Source organism: Schistocerca gregaria, chromosome 4, assembly GCF_023897955.1.
Source record: "Schistocerca gregaria isolate iqSchGreg1 chromosome 4, iqSchGreg1.2, whole genome shotgun sequence".
Taxonomy (NCBI): domain Eukaryota; kingdom Metazoa; phylum Arthropoda; class Insecta; order Orthoptera; family Acrididae; genus Schistocerca; species Schistocerca gregaria.
Genome location: NC_064923.1, coordinates 283219914 through 283241894, shown reverse-complemented (window position 1 = coordinate 283241894; position 21981 = coordinate 283219914). Strand labels below are relative to the sequence as shown.

Here is a 21981-nt window from a genome sequence, read left to right as displayed (position 1 = left end):
CCATAGGATGACCGGTGACAACACAGTGTTCTGCAATGGCAGGTTTGTGTGCCTTTTGTAAATGTGTGTGCTGCTTACCGGTATGCTCAGTACACTGGTCCTCCACAGTCGTGATATTCTGACCCATATACATAGCAAGGTATTATGCTACACAGTATGGCAGAGCACCAGTGTTACAATAAGATGAAGAGGAACCCTCTCCTTGTGGACCTTAGGGAGGCCATATTACCTAGGGAGAACAGTACAATAAGAATTGAGACTCTTGATAGACTCTTGCGATAAATAATTTTTCTTCACATGGCTGTTGGTCTTTCTCTCAACACTTTTTGTGGGATCAGCACTGATCCTGCGATATACTGGATCAGATAGTAAACACTGCATCTTTCACACATAATTATACTTGTCCAAAACAATGGTACCATTACCGTCACCTGCAAGTAAAATAACAGTATCCAGATTAACTCTAACTAAATGTAAAGCAGCCCTCTCAGCCACTGTGATATTACACTTTGGCAGATGTGCCACAGTTTTTTCTTAATAATGGCAGGGTGTGCTGCTGTGAAAATATTGGCTGTTGTCGATGACGTCACCTGGCTGCATTCTCATACATTATTTGAACATTGTATTCTCTGGAAGAAACTAGGGCATCACAGTCAGACAACTGTTTCCTCCAGTATTAATTTCCATGCATTCTGAGAATTTAGTGTCATATTTTTATAAAATCTTCTTAAAATTGTACTGCACAGCTTGCATACATTTTGTTGTAAAATAAGCACAACATGCTTTTAAAAGTTTTTATAATTGACTTATTAATGTGAAAAGTATGTTTAAAATGTTAGAGATTCATTTTTGAAAATATTCATGAGACCTTGTTCCTCGTAAAAATATTTGTGATAGCATACTACTCTCTTGGGACATACAATCGTGGGTGACTGTTTTCCTGTTGCTAGTCCTGGTGGCTTCCTATACATTACCACACACTTACTTTCTTGTTAGTTCCAGAGAGAGAAAAGTTTAGTTCCGTACATAAAGATTCTGTTTGAACTAGTCTGTACTGGTGACAGATCCTGGCAGCAACTTGGAATCCAACAAGTGCTGCCTATGGTTTTTAATCTGTCTGTCTATACTTGCCGTAATTATCCACGAGAGTTAGTACACAATAGTCACAACAATGAATTAGAACATTTTAGTGATACTATGGCATATTATTAATGACACAATATTAAATTATGTTCCACATAATTCTGTAGCAGAATATTTACTTATGCATAAATGCTAGGAGATCAGCTGCACGGCCAGAGCCATCACACACAACCACAGGTACTGGCGGATTGTCTGTGACATATTCCAGAACCGCTCTTATTGTGTTTGTTCCACCTTCAATTACTAAACATACCACTGGTGTGCTACAGTGTGTACCTGAAAAAATCATTGTAAATAATATGCATCAGTTCACAAACAACCAGTTTATTTATTTACAGTATTTCAATCAAATTGTGTATTATTTCACTAGAGTAGTTGTCTCCTTTATTTATCAATGTCATAGTTGAAATTTGGTGCTACATAAGAATGTTGAAAATTGGATGGTTAGACCAAGTAACTAATAAAGTGGTAGTGAATCAAGTAGGAGAGAAGACTGTTTTATGGCACATCTTGACTAAAAGAAGGGGTAAGTTGATAGGATGCATCCTGTGGCATTAGAAGTTACCTTGGTAATTTATGGAAGTGTGTGGGTGGGGGGAAATTGTACACAGATGAAGGCTTGAATACAGTAAAAAGGTTCAGCTGGATGTAGGTTGAGTGGTTATGAAGGTAAGAAAGACTTGCAAAAAACAGACTAGCAGGAGAGCTGCATAAAATGGTCTTAAGACTAATGACTACAACACCATTTAACATCACAGCTGGAGTTTGAAAAGAACCATTTAAGAGAAGCTGACCACAAATTACAGATAAACAAGCCAATCATAAAAGAAGGCAAGGTAAAAACCAAATTTGCTTACCTGGATGAAGCTTTTGAATAGATATATATTTTTCAAGCTTTCTCCTGAGTATTATTTCAGCACCATATTTTCCAGTTATTCCATTATCAACCAGAAGAAAATATGCATGGCGGCTATTGAGAACAGCCAGTTTTGACCTAGAAATTAATTGTAAGGGATAAGAATAGAAATTTATTAGCATGAAAGTTTTATGGATAAAACATCATGTTATAGCATGCTCATCCTCAGTTTGGTTCAACTAGTACAATATAGGTAGAATATCATGTATTTCAGTTTTGTGACACATCAATTGATGAATTTTGCATGATTATGACATATTCAATTGGATCTAAACTTATTGTACAAGCCTTTGGTCACTTATCAAATACAAACAACAGGATTCAGTCATTAAATAAATTTCTGTTATAAAGTCATCATTAATAATCTCTCTTTTAAACAAATGAGACTTGTGTGTTTCAGTGAAAACTACTCAAAAAGATTAGTAATTTATATTTACCTGGGTGAAGAAATAGAGTGATATGGTACATCCCTGTTATGCCCAATGAGTTCATGGTTATTTTCAACAATTCCCCATGGGGCAATGCCAATGCTGATGACACGACCACTACGTTGAGACCTTTCCAACAACAGTGCATCACCAACCTGTCTTGTTACACCTAGACAGAAGTTCAAGAGGAGTATGATTACAGTGTTAAATCTTTTCTGCACTACAAATTGGTTATACATGAAACTTCCTATCAGATTTATACTGCGTGTGCTGGATTGAGACTCCAACTTGGGACCTTTGCCTTTTGCAGACAAATGCTCTACCAACTGAGCTACTCAAATATGACTCACAGCCCATCCTCACAGCTTTAATTCTGCCAGAATCTCGTCTCCTACCTTCCAAACTGGCAGAATTAAGGCTGTGAGAATGGGACGTGAGTCATGCTTGGGTAGCTCACTCGGTAGAGCACTTGCCTGCAAAAGGTAAAGGTCCTGAGTTCAATTATCGGTCTGTCACACAGTTTTAATCTGCCAGGAAGTTTCAAATCAGCACACATTACACTGCAGAGTGAAAACTTCATTTTGGTTCTACATACTTTACCATATACTCAGACACCAAATCAGGGAAATTTGCTACAGATTATATGAACCAGACTAATGAAATGAGTTAGTCATAAGGTAAATAAATGACATCCATGTGTCATGGATACAATTAACTTTTGAATGGAAAATTAATGCAGTACAAATTAAAATTGCAATTTATCAACAAAATTAATCAGTTTTTGAAAACTTAGTCTTTTCTCTCATTCCACCTGTTAAGCCTCCCATGACCTGGGGTTCTGGATGACTTTTCCAAACTCTCCCCATTTCCTAAACCTCACCAGCCCCTTTTCTTCATTCCTCTTCCTTTCCCTTCAATCCTTCTGCAAGGGGAATGGGCCACTGGATCCTTAAGGTTACAAATTTCCTTAACCTTCATATATGTTTGTTATCCAGCTGCCACTTGGTGAGCAGAAAATAAGATGTCATGTTGATATCCACTTTTTGACATAAGGATGTTCCACACACTGGACAGACATGCCTGGAACAGTTGTGGGACAGTACTTAACATAATTAGCAGCAATTCTCAATGTCTTATTTCTCTCCACTCCCTATCTCATAGGTTTACATAAATTTTTTAGTTTAACTTTTGCCTCTCTCTTTCCCCTTTGTTTCCAGTCCTTAATTGTCTTATTATTTCCACTTTTCACTTTGTTTTCATCTTTTAATCCATGATTGCTTCTGTTTATGTCCCTTCTTTCTCTGACTTGAAGCTGTCACAGTACTTGCTAACATACCGTCTTTCATCTTAACCTCCAACAGTGTCTTCTTCATCTTTCCTTACCCCCCCCCCCCCCCCCCCCCACCCCCCCCGCCGCCCTCATTTCTCCTCACACCAGATGGATCCCTTTCAACTTAGGGGCTTAATGACCTGCCACCCCCTCTTCCAGACCTATCCCAAACAATTCCTTTCTCTGAAGATCAGACATAGCTGTAGTTGTAAATGCTAGGCGTAAAGGGTGTCCCATAAGGTACTTTGCAACTTCAGTGTCATATAACTCAACTTGTAATTAGCTTGGATAAAAAAGTAAAATTTATATGATCCACAAACTCAAAAGTTTTATTTTGGTTCTTTAATAAGGTTCTATGTGCACTCCCTTGTGCAGGTTATAGTATCTAGTCGATATTTCAAATAATTCCCAACTGTTTCTAGCATGTCCCTACCTTCATGTGCAACAATGTCCTGAGCATTAGCAGCACATTTTGACTGACATGTCATCTGGTTTGATTTCTGTAACATGTGCAGTCAGTACAGAAACAAATGAGGATGCTTTTGGAGTTCCCAGTGTACTGTCATATGAGGGATTTGCAGTTCTTTTGATGTCTTAGGAACAGATTTATGTGGTTAAGACTGGACAATGTGTTGATTCTCTCCATATCTTCATCATTATTCTTTGCTCTGCCTACAGGTTGCTTCAAATCCATACTCCCTGTTTTCATGAAGTCCCTTTGGATGCAGCCACAGTCATCTAAAACTTTCTGAAAGATATTACTGTCATTTGACTGTACAGCAAGTTTTATTTCACAATCTAGGCTTAAGCCTTAGGCCATTATCACATGTTACAGTTGCAACAGATTAAAGCACAATAAAACTACAAGTATCAGAAAAATAGCAGGGCAAACAGTTAAGTCAATTATGGCTGCATGATTTGTTCTCTTAGTTAAGTATTATACATCAATAGAGTTGAGTAGAACCCAATTCATTATCAAAACATGTATCTTCGGTTATGTAAACCAATTTCGTCCAACTTAAATGTGAGAACATTTGTATAATATGCTAATTTACTGGAAACTAGTATGACTCATTTGGTATGGTTGTGGAAGAAAATAGATGACCAAATCACAAGTTTTAAACTTGGCCACTGACTTAAAAATAAGTGAAACTATTGTCACAGATCATCATAAAGGCATCCCAGTTTGCATCATGTGATCTGTGGTATGGGGGGGGGGGGGGGGGGGAATCTTTATTACGCAAGCTGGTTACATTATCTTTAAAGTGGGTAGAGGGTGCCAGTGTTTACATAATGTGGTGTGAAGAGTCACTTCAAAGATGGATCCCTTTCAATTTAGGGTCTGAATGACCTGCCATCCCCTCTTCCAGACCTATCCCAGCCAGTCCATTTCCACATTTCCACTACTCAAGTCTGCTGATTTATAATAACGTAAGTAAGAGGACAAATTATGCAGCCATAAATAATTTAACTGTTTGCCCTGTTATTTTTCTGATACGTTGTCTGATACATGTACTTTTGTTGGGCTTTAATCTGTTGCAGTTGTAACACTTGATAATGGCCTAAGGCCAAAATCCAGATTATGAAGTAAAATCTGTTGTATAGTCAGTTGACGGTTATATCTTTCAGATAAACATTTATTCATTACTACACATAAAAAAACACCTTGCATGAGACAAACTTTACTTTTTTCTCTAAGTTAATTGCAACTTGGCTTCATGACACTACAGCTGTAATGTACCTTTAGGGACACCCTGTACCATTTTCTGCTTACAGTGTTTTATCACTAGTATAGAAGCTGCACAGCCTGAAAGTAAATGCTATATGTCATTCTATCACTATAAACTTTATACATAGTATCACACACCAACAAGCAGTGAATGTGCCATCTGATATTTTGCCAAACTTAGTTTTGCATTCCAGAATGATATTGGCTGTAAAATTCTAATATAAAACATCCTGAATAGGCGTAGTCAAATTTTTAAAATGCCATTCATAGATACTAAGTCACCACCGAGAGTTAACTTAAGCTTTGGCGCACACCGGAGCTTACGTCTTGGTGGTGACTTAGTATCTATGTACCACATTTTTAAAATTTGATTACGCTTATTCAGGCTGTTTTAGTTTCATTTCTAGAACATGCCCTCATAGACGTATTATAGAATCAGGTATATCTTCTGAAGAAGGCTCAATTACTTGTGCTGAAACCTAGGTAAAGGTTGGTTTCATTACTGCAATTGAGGCTGATAGTTTCTTATATATTAGATTTTCATGATTGCTGACTGGACTGCAATGTGGAAAGAACTAAAATCACTGTGTATGGCCTTCCATGTAATGGTGGCAAAAGTATGCCTACCTTCTTAGCACAGAACGCCAGACTGTATTGTGTAAACAGGACGAAATGGCTTGTGTACATTGTGCAGAATGTCAAAATTCTTTAACAAATCATTTCAAATATAGACTGTATGCACATTGTCACTTAATGGCAAGAAGTATTGTCAGTACACGCAGTTGCCCATCAAACTGGCATAAATCAAACTGACTGAGGTCATCCGAGCCTTCAACCACTGTTGCAAAACAAAAATATTGAAGACGACTCATTCTGCTCTCCTGCAGTGAGTAGCTGCAACTGATGACTGTTACCTATAAGCTGTGACTCATAGGTACCCCAAGGAGATGCAACATAGCTGTATAGCTGTGCACTGCCCTCTTTCCTCTTTTTTTCTTCTTTTGTGTACAACTGCAATGGCTGTGCTTACTCTGATGGTATTCAACCATCTCCACATGACAAATGTGGCCTAAAAACAAAACTACAAACCCCCCAGCACTGATGCGTGTGAAGAAATTAGCTGAGGGAATAATGTGATCAATTGCATCAACAAGTGCAGGATTTGTCTGATGCCAGAAAGTCAACATACAAGTGTGTGGAGGTGTCCAAATACCAATATAGATCTCAAGCATGCAGTTGAACATGTAAAGCAAAGATGTGAATTAGTCTGCTTTCGGGCCTATAACATCATGCTCACAATCAGTAGTGCTCCAGATGTCATCACACTTTCTGTGGAGATGTCTTGATACAAAAAAGCCTATTTCTTACCTATAGGTACGTGAAACAGCTGTACGATCTCACACACCCAAACAAATACACTACTGGGCATTAAAATTGTTACACCAAGAAGAAATGCAGATGATAAACGGATATTCGTTGGATAAATATATTATACTACAACTGACATATGATTACATTTTCACGCAATTTGGATGCATAGATCCTGAGAAATCAGTACCCAGAACAACCACCTCTGGCCGTAATAACAGCCTTGATACGTATGGCCATTGAGTCAAACAGAGCATGGATGGCGTGTACAGGTACAGCTGCCCATGCAGCTTCAACACGATACCACAGTTCATCAAGAGTAGTGACTGGCGTATTTTGACGAGCCGGTTGCTAGGCTACCATTGACCAGACGTTTTCAATTGGTGAGAGATCTGGAGAATGTGCTGGCCATGGCAGCAGTCGAACAATTTATACATCCAGAAAGGCCCTTACAGGACCTGCAACATGTGGTCATGCATTTTCCTGCTGAAATGTAGGGTTTCTCAAGTATCGAATGAAGGGTAGAGCCACGGGTCGTAACAAATCTGAAATGTGAAAAGTGCCGTCAATGCGAACAAGAGGTGACCGAGACGTGTAACCAATGGCACCCCATAACATAACGGCGGGTGATACGCCAGTATGGCGATGACGAATACACGCTTCCAATGTGCGTTCACCGTGATGTCGCCAAACACGGATGCGACCAACATGATGCTGTAGACAAAACATGGATTCATCTGAAAAAATGACGTTTTGCCATTCGTGCATCCAGGTTCGTCGTTGAGTACACCATCACATGCACTCCTGTCTGTGATGCAGCATCAAGGGTAACCACAGCCATGGTCTCTGAGCTGATTGTCCGTGCTGTTGCAAACGTCGTCGAACTGTTCGTGCAGATGGCTGTTGTCTTGCAATCGTCCCCATCTGTTGACTCAGGAATCAAGACGTGGCTGCACTATCCGTTACAGCCATGCGGATAAGATGCCTGTCATCTCGACTGCTAGTGATACGAGGCCGTTGGGATCGAGCACGGCGTTCCGTATTACCCTCCTGAACCCACCGATTCCATATTCTGTTAACAGTCATTGGATCTCGACCAACACGAGCAGCAATGTCGCGATAAGATAAACCGCAATCGCGATAGGCTACAATCCGACCTTTATCAAAGTCGGAAACGTGATGGTACGCATTTCTCCTCCTTACACGAGGCATCACAACAACGTTTCACCAGGCAACGCCGGTCAACTGCTGTTTGTGTATGAGAAATCGGTTGGAAACTTTCGTCATGTCAGAACGTTGTAGGTGTCGCCACTGGCGCCAACCTTTTGTGAATGCTCTTAAAAGCTAACCATTTGCATATCCCAGCATCTTCTTCCTGTCGGCTAAATTTCGCGTCTGTAGCACGCCATCTTCGTGGTGTAGCAATTTTAATGGCCAGTAGTGTAATAGGTGCGCTAGTGCTAGTCACATGAGGCCATTAAGATTTTGCATGGCATGGGGTAAGCTTCTCCTGAAACCACCAATTCCATACTCGCGTGGCGGTAGTTGTCTCCTCACCAATTCTAATAGCAGTATTGTAGAGTAATAAACGCCAGTCTCAATAGGATGTGATACATTAAAATAAGATTTATGAACGAGATATCCACTGCATAATCTTTTGTTACATAAAGAATGTTGTTGTCATAAGTCCAGGTTCCTTTGTGTCACTGTGCTGAAATGCTAGTCATTTACATACCCAAGCATGCAGTACACTCCATGCAAATGTGACAGTTTTTCATGGCCAGCAATGTATAAAGTACCGGCTTTAATTCTGGATACTTCACTTAAATGTTCGTTCATTTTAACATCACAAGATGTACAATCCAAGGTATTGTATACTACATCAATAAATTATGTTTCTATCATTTCTTTACAACATGTATACTAAATCAAACAATGGAAACGCCAGGTAGGTATATAAACAATGTAGGAATAGAGACTCTACCTATTATAAAGAAGACACATCAGGTTGCGGACAGGCACAATTAAAAGACACTTACGTAAAGCTTTGAGCTACAGCCTTCATCAATAAAAGAGAGACACACATCATTCACACATGCAAGCAAGCATACGTGACCATCAACTCCAGCATTCCAGCCCGAAATGCTGAAGTTGGCAATCGTGTGCATGACGTGTGCTTGCTTGTATATGTGAATGGAGTGTGGGTCTCAATTAATGATGAAGACTTTGGCTGACGCTTTACATAATGTTCTCTTAATTGTGCCTGTCTGCAGCTTGATGTGTCTTCTTCATTGTAAGTAGCAATCTGTATTTTCCTACATTGTTAACATGTATGCTACATATTTATCATTTTAGAAAATGGGATATGTTATATTTTTATTATAAATAAACGTAACTGACAATGATTTACAAACTTCACTGTTGTATATGCTTCTGCAGCTGCAAAGCAATTTTGTCACTCTCTCTGTTCTGACAAATTAGACAATGAATGCGTGTCATTATTGCTTTATCCAGTGGAGTGTACGCTAATGTGGAACTTCTTGACAAATTAAAACTGTTTGCTGGACCGAAGCTCGAGCACAGCACCTTTGCTTTTCACAGGCAAATGCTCTACTGACTGAGCTACTCAAACACGATTCGTGACCTGCCTCACAAGAAGAAGAAGAGAAGAGAAACTGGAGGAAGTAAATTTGTGAGGGTGGATTGTGAGTCTTTCTTGGGTAGCTCATTTGGTAGGGCACCAGCCTGCAACAGTGTCTCGGTGTTTTAATCTTCCACAAAGTTTCCTTTCTGATCATTATTGTAACTGTAGTAGTCAGCAATATATTGTTGTTGTTAAAGAGTACGATTTTTTTAAAGTGAGGTGGTCGAGGCAGAAGACAGTATTGAAAACAACATTTCCTGCACTGCAACTTGCTGTTTGTTCACCATGTAAAAGGAGTAAGGCAATAATACTCTGAAAGGAGGGCTCCATGGAGAAATAACAAAATGGCTGGGTGGAGGTGCTACATAGTTGGGTGTGAGAAAAGTCTGCAGGCAGTATGAAGAATCTAGGTCAACCAAAACTGCTGCAAGAACCTCCAGAAAACCAATACTGACTGGCATAGAACCTGCCGCCTTTCTCGGTGAGATCATCGGCATACTGCAAAAGATGTAAATGTCACCTGGAAGACTTCAGGGGTTGAAGTTTCTGACCGAACAATCAGGCAAAAACAATGTGAAAAAAGTTTGCGAACGAGGACGTGAAGAAAGATGCCTTATCTGAACAAAATGCAGACGCAGAAACTTAATGCAATGGGCCTTAGCACACAGAGAATGGATGCAAAAAGACTGCTAGAGTCCTTTGGAGCGAGGCATTTGGCGTCTGTAGTGTTAGAAGGCACCGTTAAAGGCAAAAGTACCTAAAAGTAGTCTTGGTGTTGAAATTGCTGCCCTCTATCCGTGATTTCTTTCAAGGTAGCAACGATCAGTGCATATTTCAGCAAGACAGTGCGTCATTTCTGATCAACCAGAAAATGATCATCACAAACCTACTATCAACATACACCCATCTAGTCGATAGCAGTTTTGACCTGGCGAGGAATGAGTGCTAGAGAGACACACTCGTGACGCATGCAGAATCAGTGACAATGCTGGACATGTGTAGAATGGCGGATGGGCGCATCCTATCTTAATTTGACTGAGAGCACATGGTGACAGCTCAGAGGCTACTCACGCGGACTTCGGAAACTTTAAGGCTTGTCGGATGTTTTAGGAGTGATGTGGTGAGTGTCTTCAACGCATGGTGAAACCATGTCTAGACGTCGTGGGTTGGGCGGCTACCCCTCATTACTGACGTCGGACGTCGTAGGCTGGGCAGAATGGTAAAACAGAGCAAGCGGAACTAACATTAGACTTTAATGCTGGGGAGTACAAGTGTGTCTCAATATACAGTGCAATTAACACCTCTAATGATAAGCCCTCATAGCCAGTGACCCATGCATGTGCCAGTTTTAACACCAAGACATCTGAAACTACAACTGAAACGAGCATGTGACCATCAACACTGTATGTTAGCAGAATTGCAGAGCATTGCACGGTCTGATGAATCCCGATACCTTCTGCATTATGTCAAAGGTATAGCGCGAATCCATCGTCTTCCAGGGGAACAGCTTCTTGACAACTGTACTGCAGGGAAGAGACAAGCGGGTCCATTACGCTCTGGGAAACATTCACGTGGGCATTCATGAGTCCAGTGGAGCTCGTGCAAGGCACCATAACGGCGAAGGAGTATCCTACACTGGTGGCAGACCACGTGAGGCCTTCATGACGATCATGTTTCCCCAGAGTAATGGCATTTTTCAACAAGATAATGCGCCGTTTCACAAGCCCAGGAATCTGACAGAGTGGTTCGAGAAACACGGTGGCGAGTTCCAATTGATGTGCTGGCTCCCCCAACTCGCCGGATCTGAACACGACCAAACACATCTGGGATGTGATAGAATATGGTATCAGAGGTCTTTGCCCCCTTCCCAGAATTCACGGGAATTAGATGACTTGTGTGTGTAGATGTGGTGCCAGCTCCCTCCAGCCACCTACCAAAGCCTCATTGCTTCCAGGCCATGACGCATCATCACGTAGACGTACAGGCTATTAGGTACTGTCAGTGGTCATAATGCTCTGGCTGATCAGTGCGTCTCTTACAGCACTATAGTGTGCTTGCTGACATAGCCCGGCAACAGACCCGACCTCATCCCGAATGAGAACTTATGGCCAAGGCTAAAAATTATGGTTTCGTGACGGAATCCCAGTAACAGATGGATCCGTTTGAGGCCATCGTCAGCTCACGTGTTAGAGAGATCACACCAGTTTTCCGACATTCGGTAAACTTGACGCCGCGCAGAATCGAGGCAATAATCAAGTCCAAATGGTGAAAGATGAAATACTGCGCAACATTCCAATAATTTCTGTATCAAATAACTCGTAACTTCTCGAAATAATTCGGTTGCGAGTATTTTGCTAGATTTTTAAATTTTTTAATATATAAACTCACCGTTTCAAATAGCAGACATTAGGACGTGTTTCCTGAAAATTGGTGGAAATTACAATGTTCACTTCAGCTAAAATAAGTTCCTGAATGCAGTATTCGATGAATTTATTCAAAGTGTCCAGAATAAATGCCACTACTGTATAGAGATGGTAATGATCACAGTGACAGCGAACAAGATTTGTTTCACAACCTTTCCAAAAAAATATAGGGCTACTGTAACGAACATAATTCTTCAGCAAGTTAAGAAACGGTTACACTCTCTCTGTATCAAAAGCAGATACTTCGTAGATAATAACTTGGTGACAAACTGTAAATCAAATGTTGTAGTACCGTATTTAGTAAATGTTTAAATTTATAATGTGATGACACGTACCAGTATTTGTACCACCAGTGAATATCCACGCACCAGTAGTCTTCGCTGCTTTTAGAAGTCCCTTTCTCAGAACTTTCTTTAGCTTTGGCTGCAGTTCAAAGTTAGCCTTACCACCTTGTACCGTGATCAGCAGCTTTGGCAACTCAAGACTCCATTCACGAGTGAATAATTGCACTATCAGCTCAGGTCTTGTGTCGTAAGCGAGGCGGACGTACTGAAAATAACAGGAACGCCATCAGAAACAGTAAGAACAAGAGGATGAAGAAAAAATAAAGAAACACATTTGCGAAACTGGCACATTAAACATTTTTTAAGCAGATTTTTTTAAAACCATTACCAAACGCTATAGTCACTGTAAAACATAGGCTATAGGCCTACACACTCTGGTAGCTCAACATTCGTGCGAAATGTCAAATAACGATTTAATAACGTCTGCGCGCTAACAGGAATATCAACTCGAAATATTATGTCATAAATCATTATTAATTGATCATCATCATCATCATCATTTAAGACTGATTATGCCTTTCAGCGTTCAGTCTGGAACATAGCCCCCTTATAAAATTCCTCCACGATCCCCTATTCAGTGCCAACATTGGTGCCTCTTTTGATGTTAAACCTAGTACTTCAAAGTCATTCTTAACCGAATCCAGGTACCTTCTCCTTGGTCTGCCCCGACTCCTACCCTCTACTGCTGAACCCACGAGTCTCTTGGATAACCTTGCTTCTCCCATGCGTGTAACATGACCCCACCATCTAAGCCTGTTCGCCCTGATTGCTACATCTATAGAGTTCATTCCCAGTTTTTCTTTGTTTTTCCCATTGTGGACACCCTCCTGCCATTGTTCCCATCTGCTAGTACCTGCAATCATCCTAGCTACTTCCATATCCGTAACCTCAACCTTGTTGATAAGGTAACCTGAATCCACCCAGCTTTCGCTCCCATACAACAAAATTGGTCGAAAGATTGAACGTGCACAGATAGCTTAGTCTTGGTATTGACTTCCTTCTTGCAGAAGAGGGTAGATCGTAGCTGAGCGCTCACTGCATTAGCTTTGCTACACCTCGCTTCCAGTTCTTTCACTATGTTGCCATCCTGTGAGAATATGCATCCTAAGTACTTGAAACTGTCCACGTGTTTTAACTTTGTTCCTCCTATTTGGAACTCAATCCGTTTATATTTCTTTCCCACTGACATTACTTTCGTTTTGGAGATGCTAGTATTCATACCATAGTCCTTACATTTCTGATCTAGCTCTGAAATATTACTTTGCAAACTTTCAATCGAATCTGCCATCAGAACTAAGTCATCCGCATATGCAAGACTCCTTATTTTGTGTTCACATATTTTAATCTCACACAGCCAGTCTATTGTTTTCAACATATGATCCATAAATAATATGAACAACAGTGGCGACAGGTTGCAGCCTTGTCTTAACCCTGAAACTACTCTGAACCATGAACTCAATTTACCGTCAGCTCTAACTGCTGCCTGACTATCCATGTAAAGACCTTTAATTGCTTGCAAAAGTTTGCCTCCTATTCCATAATCTCGTAGGACAGACAATAACGTCCTCCTAGGAACCCGGTCATATGCCTTTTCTAGATCTATAAAACATAGATACAATTCCCTGTTCCACTCATAACACTTCTCCATTATTTGCCGTAAGCTAAAGATCTGGTCCTGACAACCTCTAAGAGGCCTAAACCCACACTGATTTTCATCCAATTGGTCCTCAACTAATACTCGGACTTTCCTTTCAATAATACCTGAGAAGATTTTATTAATTGATATGTTTTTTTTATTTCTTCCAGAAAATATTCATTATGCTATGCGTTGACAAGATCATTGAATATGATCACAGCGGAAAGTGATACTCTCCAGCGTTTCACACTGCTCGAATACCTTCCAATCAGCACATCGTCTTAATCGATAACAAGTTTTCCTTTCTTGATTACAGTCAGTGCTTTACTGAGAAGCTGTTGTCATTTGGTTTTCAGTAGTCCTACACTATGAGCATCAGCATAACTTATTTTTAAAAAAAACTTCTTGATTGCTATGTTTCTTGCCAAAGGTCTACTCTGAAGCCGCAGCGCTAAATCTCCTGTAGGGTTCCCAAATTCAAACTGAAATTTAAGATAAAACTATCCCAGAAATATGGCAATTATCCCTAGTAGAACAATTCATGGGAGGAATGCTCCACGGTATTCAGTCACTGTAAAGAAACTTCTAAAGAGACAGAAACTAATGTACAGGGTGGTTATAGTTAAACTTGCGCTACTTGAAAAACTAGTGATCGTCTGACAATGAAACTTTGTGGAAACATTTGTACGGACATGTGGAAGAGAAACGACGAATATACCACGGAAAGAAACACATTAGAAAACTTGCATACCATGTTTACATTGCAGGTTATTCATGTTGCTCAATGTGACAACCTTTGCATCCATGAAGCATGGAACCGCAGTAGAGACTCCTTTCCACAACTGTTCGCAGCACTTTTCGAACGGTGGACAATGGAATGTTCTGCTGTCCTGACACAACTCGTGCGCTGCTAGAAGATCGCACATTGCGTCCAACATTCTCAGCTATGGCGATAGGAACTTGTTTAACAATTTATGGGGCAACTGGCCGTTGTCCCAAATCACCGTTTAATTCGAACTTCCGAATCATGTTCTTCAACTCTGATGTGGGGAGCGGACCTCCTCCTATTCCTTTAGCGCATCGATGCTCTCGCGGAGAACAGCAGCACTACTGCTGTTGTTTTGATAAAAAAAATCTTTACGAGTAAAGCCCTGCTCATCTTGTCGAGCCAGACCCCTGCTGACTGTCAGCAACCGTAAAGCGCATTGAAGCTTGTGTTTCAACCCAACTTCGCCGTACCAGTACCAGGGCCTGACGGCAAGTCATATCACTAACACTACTAACAGCCCACATCCTGCAACGCACGGTATGAACAGTATTCTCATAAAGTTGAGTACCAACACGGTAAATAGTTTTCCATCTACTCTTTCTCAATACCGAAAGTGTGATTATAACCACCTTGTGTAATGTGTAGGTATAAAAAAAGTGTAGGGTTATAGATAGGGAGATGCTGAAAAAAACACGTATAGCTGTTAAGGGGACAATGCGTGAAGTTTTCAACGGCTGTCATATCGGGATATTACCAAATAATCTCTCACAAAACCCGAAGCAATTCTGGTCACACGTTAAGGCAGGTAGTGGTACTACTAAATATAGTGTCCAGGCATTATGGACGAGACTGGAACTGAAACTGAGGGTAGCAAAGAAAAAGCAGAATTGCTGAATTCCATTTTCAAATGTTCCTTTTCAAGTAATATGCAGAACTGCCCTAAAGTACTTCTCGCATCAGTGCAAAGATTAATGATATAAATACGAGGGTGGTTTGAAAAGTTCTCGGAACGGAATAGAAAAAAGTACTTACGTCACTGAAACTATTTTTATTTTTCAATGTAGTCTCCTTGTAGATTAATTCCCTTGGTTCCAGTGCCTTTATCCCATCTCAAAAATAAGTTTCCTCCAGGCTTGCAAAATATTTGTCAACTCCGGCTATCAATTCTTTGTTTGAACATTTGAAGTGAATCTTAGCCCACCAACAAAAACTTTCAAATTAGAAAAGAGATGGAAGTCTGACAGAGCCATATCAGGCGAATAAGGCGGGTGTGGCAACAATTCATACCTTAGTTAGTGTAATTTTGCCATGGAAACGGCACATGTGTGCGGGAGCGCATTGTCTTGATGGAAGATGACTTTCTTCCTCGCTGAACTTGGCCTTTGTTCGCGTATCTTTTTTGCAGTTTGTCCAGGAGGTTAGCATAGTTTCTCCAGTAATTGTTTGCCCAGTGGAGAAATAATCTACAAACAGAATCCCCTTCACATCCCAGAACACTGATGCCGTGACCTTTCCCGTCGAAGGAATTGTCTTTGCTTTCTTTGGTGGCAGAGAATCAGCATGTTTCCACTGCTTTGATTGTTGTTTTGTCTCTGGGGTATAGTAGTGCATCTGTGGTCACAAACTGGTGCAAAATATCTTGTTAGTTTCTCCTAACACGGGCCAAACATTGTTCCGATATGCCCATTCTCATGCGCTTTTGATCCAGCGTCAAGAGTCGTGGCATCCATCTTGCAGATAAATTTTACATTTCTAATTATTCAGTTAAAATCTGATGTACACTTTCAGATGACTTCTGGCAAGCGTGAGCAATTTCACGCGCTTTCAATCGGCGATCTTCCATGACCATTTTGTGCGCTTTTGCAATGATTTGTAGCCTTGGCCGACCACAGCGCGGGTCCTGACCAAACTTAAATTCATTTGTCCATTTGGCAACAGTTGCATATGAAGGAGCAGATTCTCCCAGTGTATCCTGGAAATCGAAATGAATGCTCTTTGCTTTCATACCTTTCTTTACCAAGTACTTAATCACTACTCGAATAGCTATTTTTTTCCATCTTCGCAAATCGCTATACGGGAACAACAACAGAGCCACGTCACCGCCAAGGCTCTCTTCCAAGAGCACTGACGTGGCACGTATTTACAAGTAACAGTCCAATGAACATCACGTGAACAACTCGTTGCACTAGCGCTGACCTCTCGTGGTGATTCCGAGAACTTTTCAAACCACACTCGCATTACTGTCAACGATATCGAAAAACAGCTAAAATTCAACAAAGTACCAATGCTACATGGAATCACTATCAGGTTCTGCAGGGTGTTACAAAAAGGTACGGCCAAACTTTCAGGAACCATTCCTCACACACAAATAAAGAAAAGATGTTATGTGGACATGTGTCCGGAAACACTCAATTTCCATGTTAGAGCTCATTTTAGTTTCGTCAGTATGTACTGTACTTCCTCGATTCACCGCCAGTTGGCCCAATTGAAGGAAGGTAATGTTGACTTCGGTGCTTGTATTGACATGCGACTCATTGCTCGACAGTACAAGCACATCAGTACGTAGCATCAAGAGGTTAGTGTTCATCACGAACGTGGTTTTGCAGTCAGTGCAGTGTTTACAAATACGGAGTTGGCAGATGCCCATTTGACGTATGGATTAGTACGGGGCAATAGCCGCGGCGCGGTACGTTTGTATCGAGACAGACTTCAAGAACGAAAGTGTCCCTACAGGAAGACGTTCAAAGCAATTGATCGGCGTCTTAGGGAGCACGGAACATTCCAGCCTATGACTCGCTACTGGGGAAGACCTAGAACGACGAGGACACCTGCAATGGACGAGGCAATGCTTCGTGCAGTTGACGATAACCCTAATGTCAACGTCAGCGTAGTTGCTGCTGTACAAGGTAACGTTGACCACGTCACTGCATGGAGAGTGCTACGGGAGAACCAGTTGTTTCCTATCATGTACAGCGTGTGCAGACACTATCAGCAGCTGATTGGCCTCCACGGGTACACTTCTGCGAATGGTTCATCCAACAATGTGTCAGTCCTCATTTCAGTGCATATGTTCTCTTTACGGATGAGGCTTCATTCCGACGTGATCCAATTGTAAATTTTCACAATCAACATGTGTGGGCTGACGAGAATCCGCACGCAATTGTGCAATCACGTCATCAACACAGATTTTCTGTGAACGTTTGGGCAGGCATTGTTTGTGATGTCTTGATTGGGCCCCATGTTCTTCCACCTACGCTCAATGGAGCACGTTATCATGATTTCATACGGGATACTCTACCTGTGCTACTAGAACATGTGCCTTTACAAGTACAACACAACATGTGCTTCATGCAGGATGGAGCTCCTGCACATTTCAGTCGAAGTGTTCGTACGCTTCTCAACAACAGATTCGGTGAGCAATGGATTGGTAGAGGCGGACCAATTCCATGGCCTCCACGCTCTCCTTACCTCAACCCTCTTGACCTTCATTTATGGAGGCATTTGAAAGCTCTTGTCTACGCAACCCCGGTACCAAATGTAGAGATTCTTCGTGCTCGTATTGTGGACGGCTGTGGTACAATACGCCATTCTCCAGGACTGCATCAGCGCATCAGGGATTCCATGCGACGGAGGGTGGATGCATGTATCCTCGCTAACGGAGGACATTTTGAACATTTCCTGTAACAAAGTGTTTGAAGTCACGCTGGTACATTCTGTTGCTGTGTGTTTCCATTCCATGATTAATGTGATTTTAAGAGAAGTAATAAAACGAGCTCTAACGCGGAAAGTAAGCGTTTCCGGACACATGTCCACATAACATATTTTCTTTCTTGGTGAGTGAGGAGTGTTTCCTGAAAGTTTGGCCGTACCTTTTTGTAACACCCTGTATAAGAATCAGCGGCTGAGTTAGCCCCTCTTTTAACCACAATACGCTGTAGACTCATTTGACAAAAAACTATGTCCAGTAGTTTGAAGAAAGCACAGGTTACAGTAGTCTTCAAGAAAGGCAGCACGAACGATCCACAAAACTACCGTTCAATATCCTTGACATCCATTTGTTGCAGAATCTTAAAATATATTCTGAGCTCAAACGTAATGATTTATCTCTAAGAGATTTATCCCCTCCATGGCAAGCAGCAAGAATTCCGAAACATAGTTCATGTGAAACCCTACTCGCACTTTTCTCACATGACGTACTGAAAGCCAATGGTCAAGGCAGTTAGCTAGATGCAGTAATCCTCGATTTCCGAAAAGCATCTACGCTTATCATCAACAGTAAGATAGTACGGGGTATCAAGGTAAATTTGTGACAGGATTGAAGATTTTTTGGTAGGGGAGATACAGCAAGTTATATTGGATAGAGAGCGTTAACAAGTCTAGAAGTGGCTTAGAGTGTGCCCCAGAAATGTGTGTTGGTGTGTTGGGTCCATTGCTGTTCGCATTGTATGTTAATGACTTTGCAAACAATATCAGTAGTAACCTCAGACTATTTGCAGATGATAAGGTTATCTATAATTAGGCATGACAGCTCTTAAATTGCAGACTCCGGACATAGCCTTCGAAAACCTCGGACATTTGAGCCAAATCGGTTTATTTTCCCGAACACGTACAGCTTGTCGACGGTAAGTTGGTTTTTTAACATAAACGAACGAAATTACTTACGCTCCAGCCCTCATTGTGTGAATTTTAACTAAGATTTATTAAAAACTACGTATTTATTTCGAGTCAATCTAATATCTCCAGGCACGAAAAAGGTCCCGGTTTACCTAGGACTTTTGTATAACAAAAGATCAAGACGGCCTCGAAGCTAGGACAAAATCCGGGGAAACTCGGACTTGTGACAGCCCTATCTGTTAATGAAGTACTGCCTCGAAACAGGTGCACAAATACTGAGCCAGGTCTTGATAATATTTCAAAGTGGTGCAAAGTTGGCGACTTGATTTAAATACTCATACATGTATCAGTTCACAAAACGAAAACATACAGTGAAGAGCCAAAGAAACTGGTACACCTGCCTAATATCATGTAGGGCCCCCGTGAGCACGCAGAAGTGCCGCGACACGACGTGGCATGGATTCGACTAATGGCTGAAGTAGTGCTGGAGGTATTTGACACCATGAATCCTGCAGGGCTGTCCATAAATCCGTAAGAGTACGAAGGGGTGGAGAGCTCTTCTGAACAGCACGTTGCAAGGCATCCCAGATATGCTCAGTAATGTTCAGGTCTGGGCAGTTTGGTGGCTAGCGGAAGTGTTTAAACTCAGAAGAGTGTTCCTAGAGCCACTCTTTAGCAATTCAGGATGTGTGGAGTGTTGCATTGTCCTGCTGGAATTACCAAATTCAGTCGGAATGTACAGTGGGCATGATGGATGCAGGTGATCAGACAGGATGCTTACGCAAGTGTCACCTGTCAGAGTTTTATCTTTGACGTATCAGGGGTCCCGTATCACTCCAACTGCACACGCCCCACACCATTACAGAGCCTCCACCAGCTTCAGCAGTCCCCTACTGACATGCAGGTTCCACGGATTTATGAGGTTGTCTCCATACCCGTACACTCCATCCGCTCAATACAATTTGGAACGAGACTCGTCCGACCAGGTCTCATGTTTCCAATCATCAACAGTCCCATGTCGGTGTTGACAGGCCCAGGCGAGGCGTAAAGCTTTGTGTCCTGCAGTCATCAAGAGTATATCAGTTTCGTTGAATGGTTCGCAAGCTGACGCTTGTTGACGGCCCAGCAGTGAAATCTGCAGCAGTCTGCTGAATGGTTGCTCTTCTGTGACTTTGAACGATTCTCTTCGGTCGTCGTTGGTCCCGTTCTAGCAGGATCTTTTACCGACTTCAGAGATGTCGGAGATTTGATGATTTACCGGATTCCTGATATTCACGGTACACTCGTGAAACGATCGTACGGGAAAATCCTCACTTCATCCCTACCTCGGAGATGCTGCGTGCCATCGCTCGTGTGCTCGTCTGCCACGTTCAGACTCACTTAAATCTTGATAACCTGCCATTGTAGCAGCAGTTACCCATCTAACAACTGCGCCACACACTTGTTGTCTTCTATAGGCGCTGGCGACCGCAGCGCCGTATTCTGCCTGTTTGCACGTCTCTGTATTTGAATACGCATTCCTATAACAGCGCTGCGTGTAGAATTCTGTGACTACAACATCAATGAGTCACAGCGTGAATCGGTCAACTCATACAAATGGATATAAAATGAAACAATCATGTAGGCTCAGGAGTAGGTAAAGCAGGTGGCGACCGCGGTTCATTGGTATAATACTAAGGAAATGCAGTCTGTCTGAAAAGAAGATTGCTTACAAAACTCTCGTGTGTCCCACCCTACAATAATGCTCTAGTGTTGGGACTCGTACCATATAAATGCAACAGGGATACTGAACTTATACAGAGTAGGGCAAATATTTGCTGGACCCAAGGGAGAATCTCATGGAGATGGTGAAAAAACTGGACTGGCAGACACTATCCCTCCCCAGAAAATTGTTTCTATCCCGAGAAGCTCGCTCACAAATGTTCAATAACCCATTTTAAGTAATGAATCTAGGAATATACTAAATCCTTTGCGTGCTGCTCCCACAGGGTTCATGAAGACAAGATTAGATTACTTAACAAAGCGCACAGACGCGTTTTAGCACTCGTTCTTTCCGCAGCCCATGCTTGAATGAACAGGGAGAAGCAAGATGGGTGCTAACTGTGCCCTGGGGCAAGTACCTTAAGTAAGCCCCCTTTCCTCTTCTGTATTCCTCCTGCATGCCCACCACATTCCCAACTCAACAGAACGTCGTCCACATATCGTTTCTCACCGTTGTAGCATGCTGAGACCAAAAATTCGCAGATGTTCTCGGCTCTTTCTAAATACAGGGCTGCCTCTGTAGGCCTTTCAAGAACTAGATTCAAATTGTAACTAAACTTTTCTTTTATATACCTTTGTACACGCCACTCTCAGTGAATGCTCCGTCACAGCCTTTGCCAAAACACTCACTCATATTTTGTCCTTTCCGGTTTACAGAATCAATTAACTGATGTTCGAGACTGACCTTTGTCCTGAGTGTAGGAGGTAAATTATTCTCATATTTTCACTTATGAACGATTTCCAAAACAATCTTTGATTATTTTAACATGGCGAAAGACTTGTCTTGACTGATCTGTTTTACTAACTTTTTCATTTTTCCTTCCCACTTTAATTTTTCCTTATTTCTTTCCTTTGGGCGTCAATGCCACCTCATTC

General features: G+C 41.5%; 1 protein-coding gene across 3 annotated transcripts in view; it reads right to left on the bottom strand.

The window, feature by feature from the left end:
* Positions 1-21981, bottom strand: part of LOC126365851 (transient receptor potential cation channel trpm) — a 1785347-nt gene that overhangs the window by 109387 nt on the left and 1653979 nt on the right. For all 3 annotated transcript variants that reach the window (XM_050008509.1, XM_050008510.1, XM_050008512.1), the window contains 4 exons: positions 12317-12530; positions 2497-2656; positions 2001-2137; positions 1263-1419 (listed from right to left, as the gene is read on the bottom strand). In XM_050008509.1, the coding sequence (XP_049864466.1) occupies positions 1263-1419; positions 2001-2137; positions 2497-2656; positions 12317-12530 (668 nt within the window). The remainder of the gene's footprint in view (positions 1-1262; positions 1420-2000; positions 2138-2496; positions 2657-12316; positions 12531-21981) is intronic.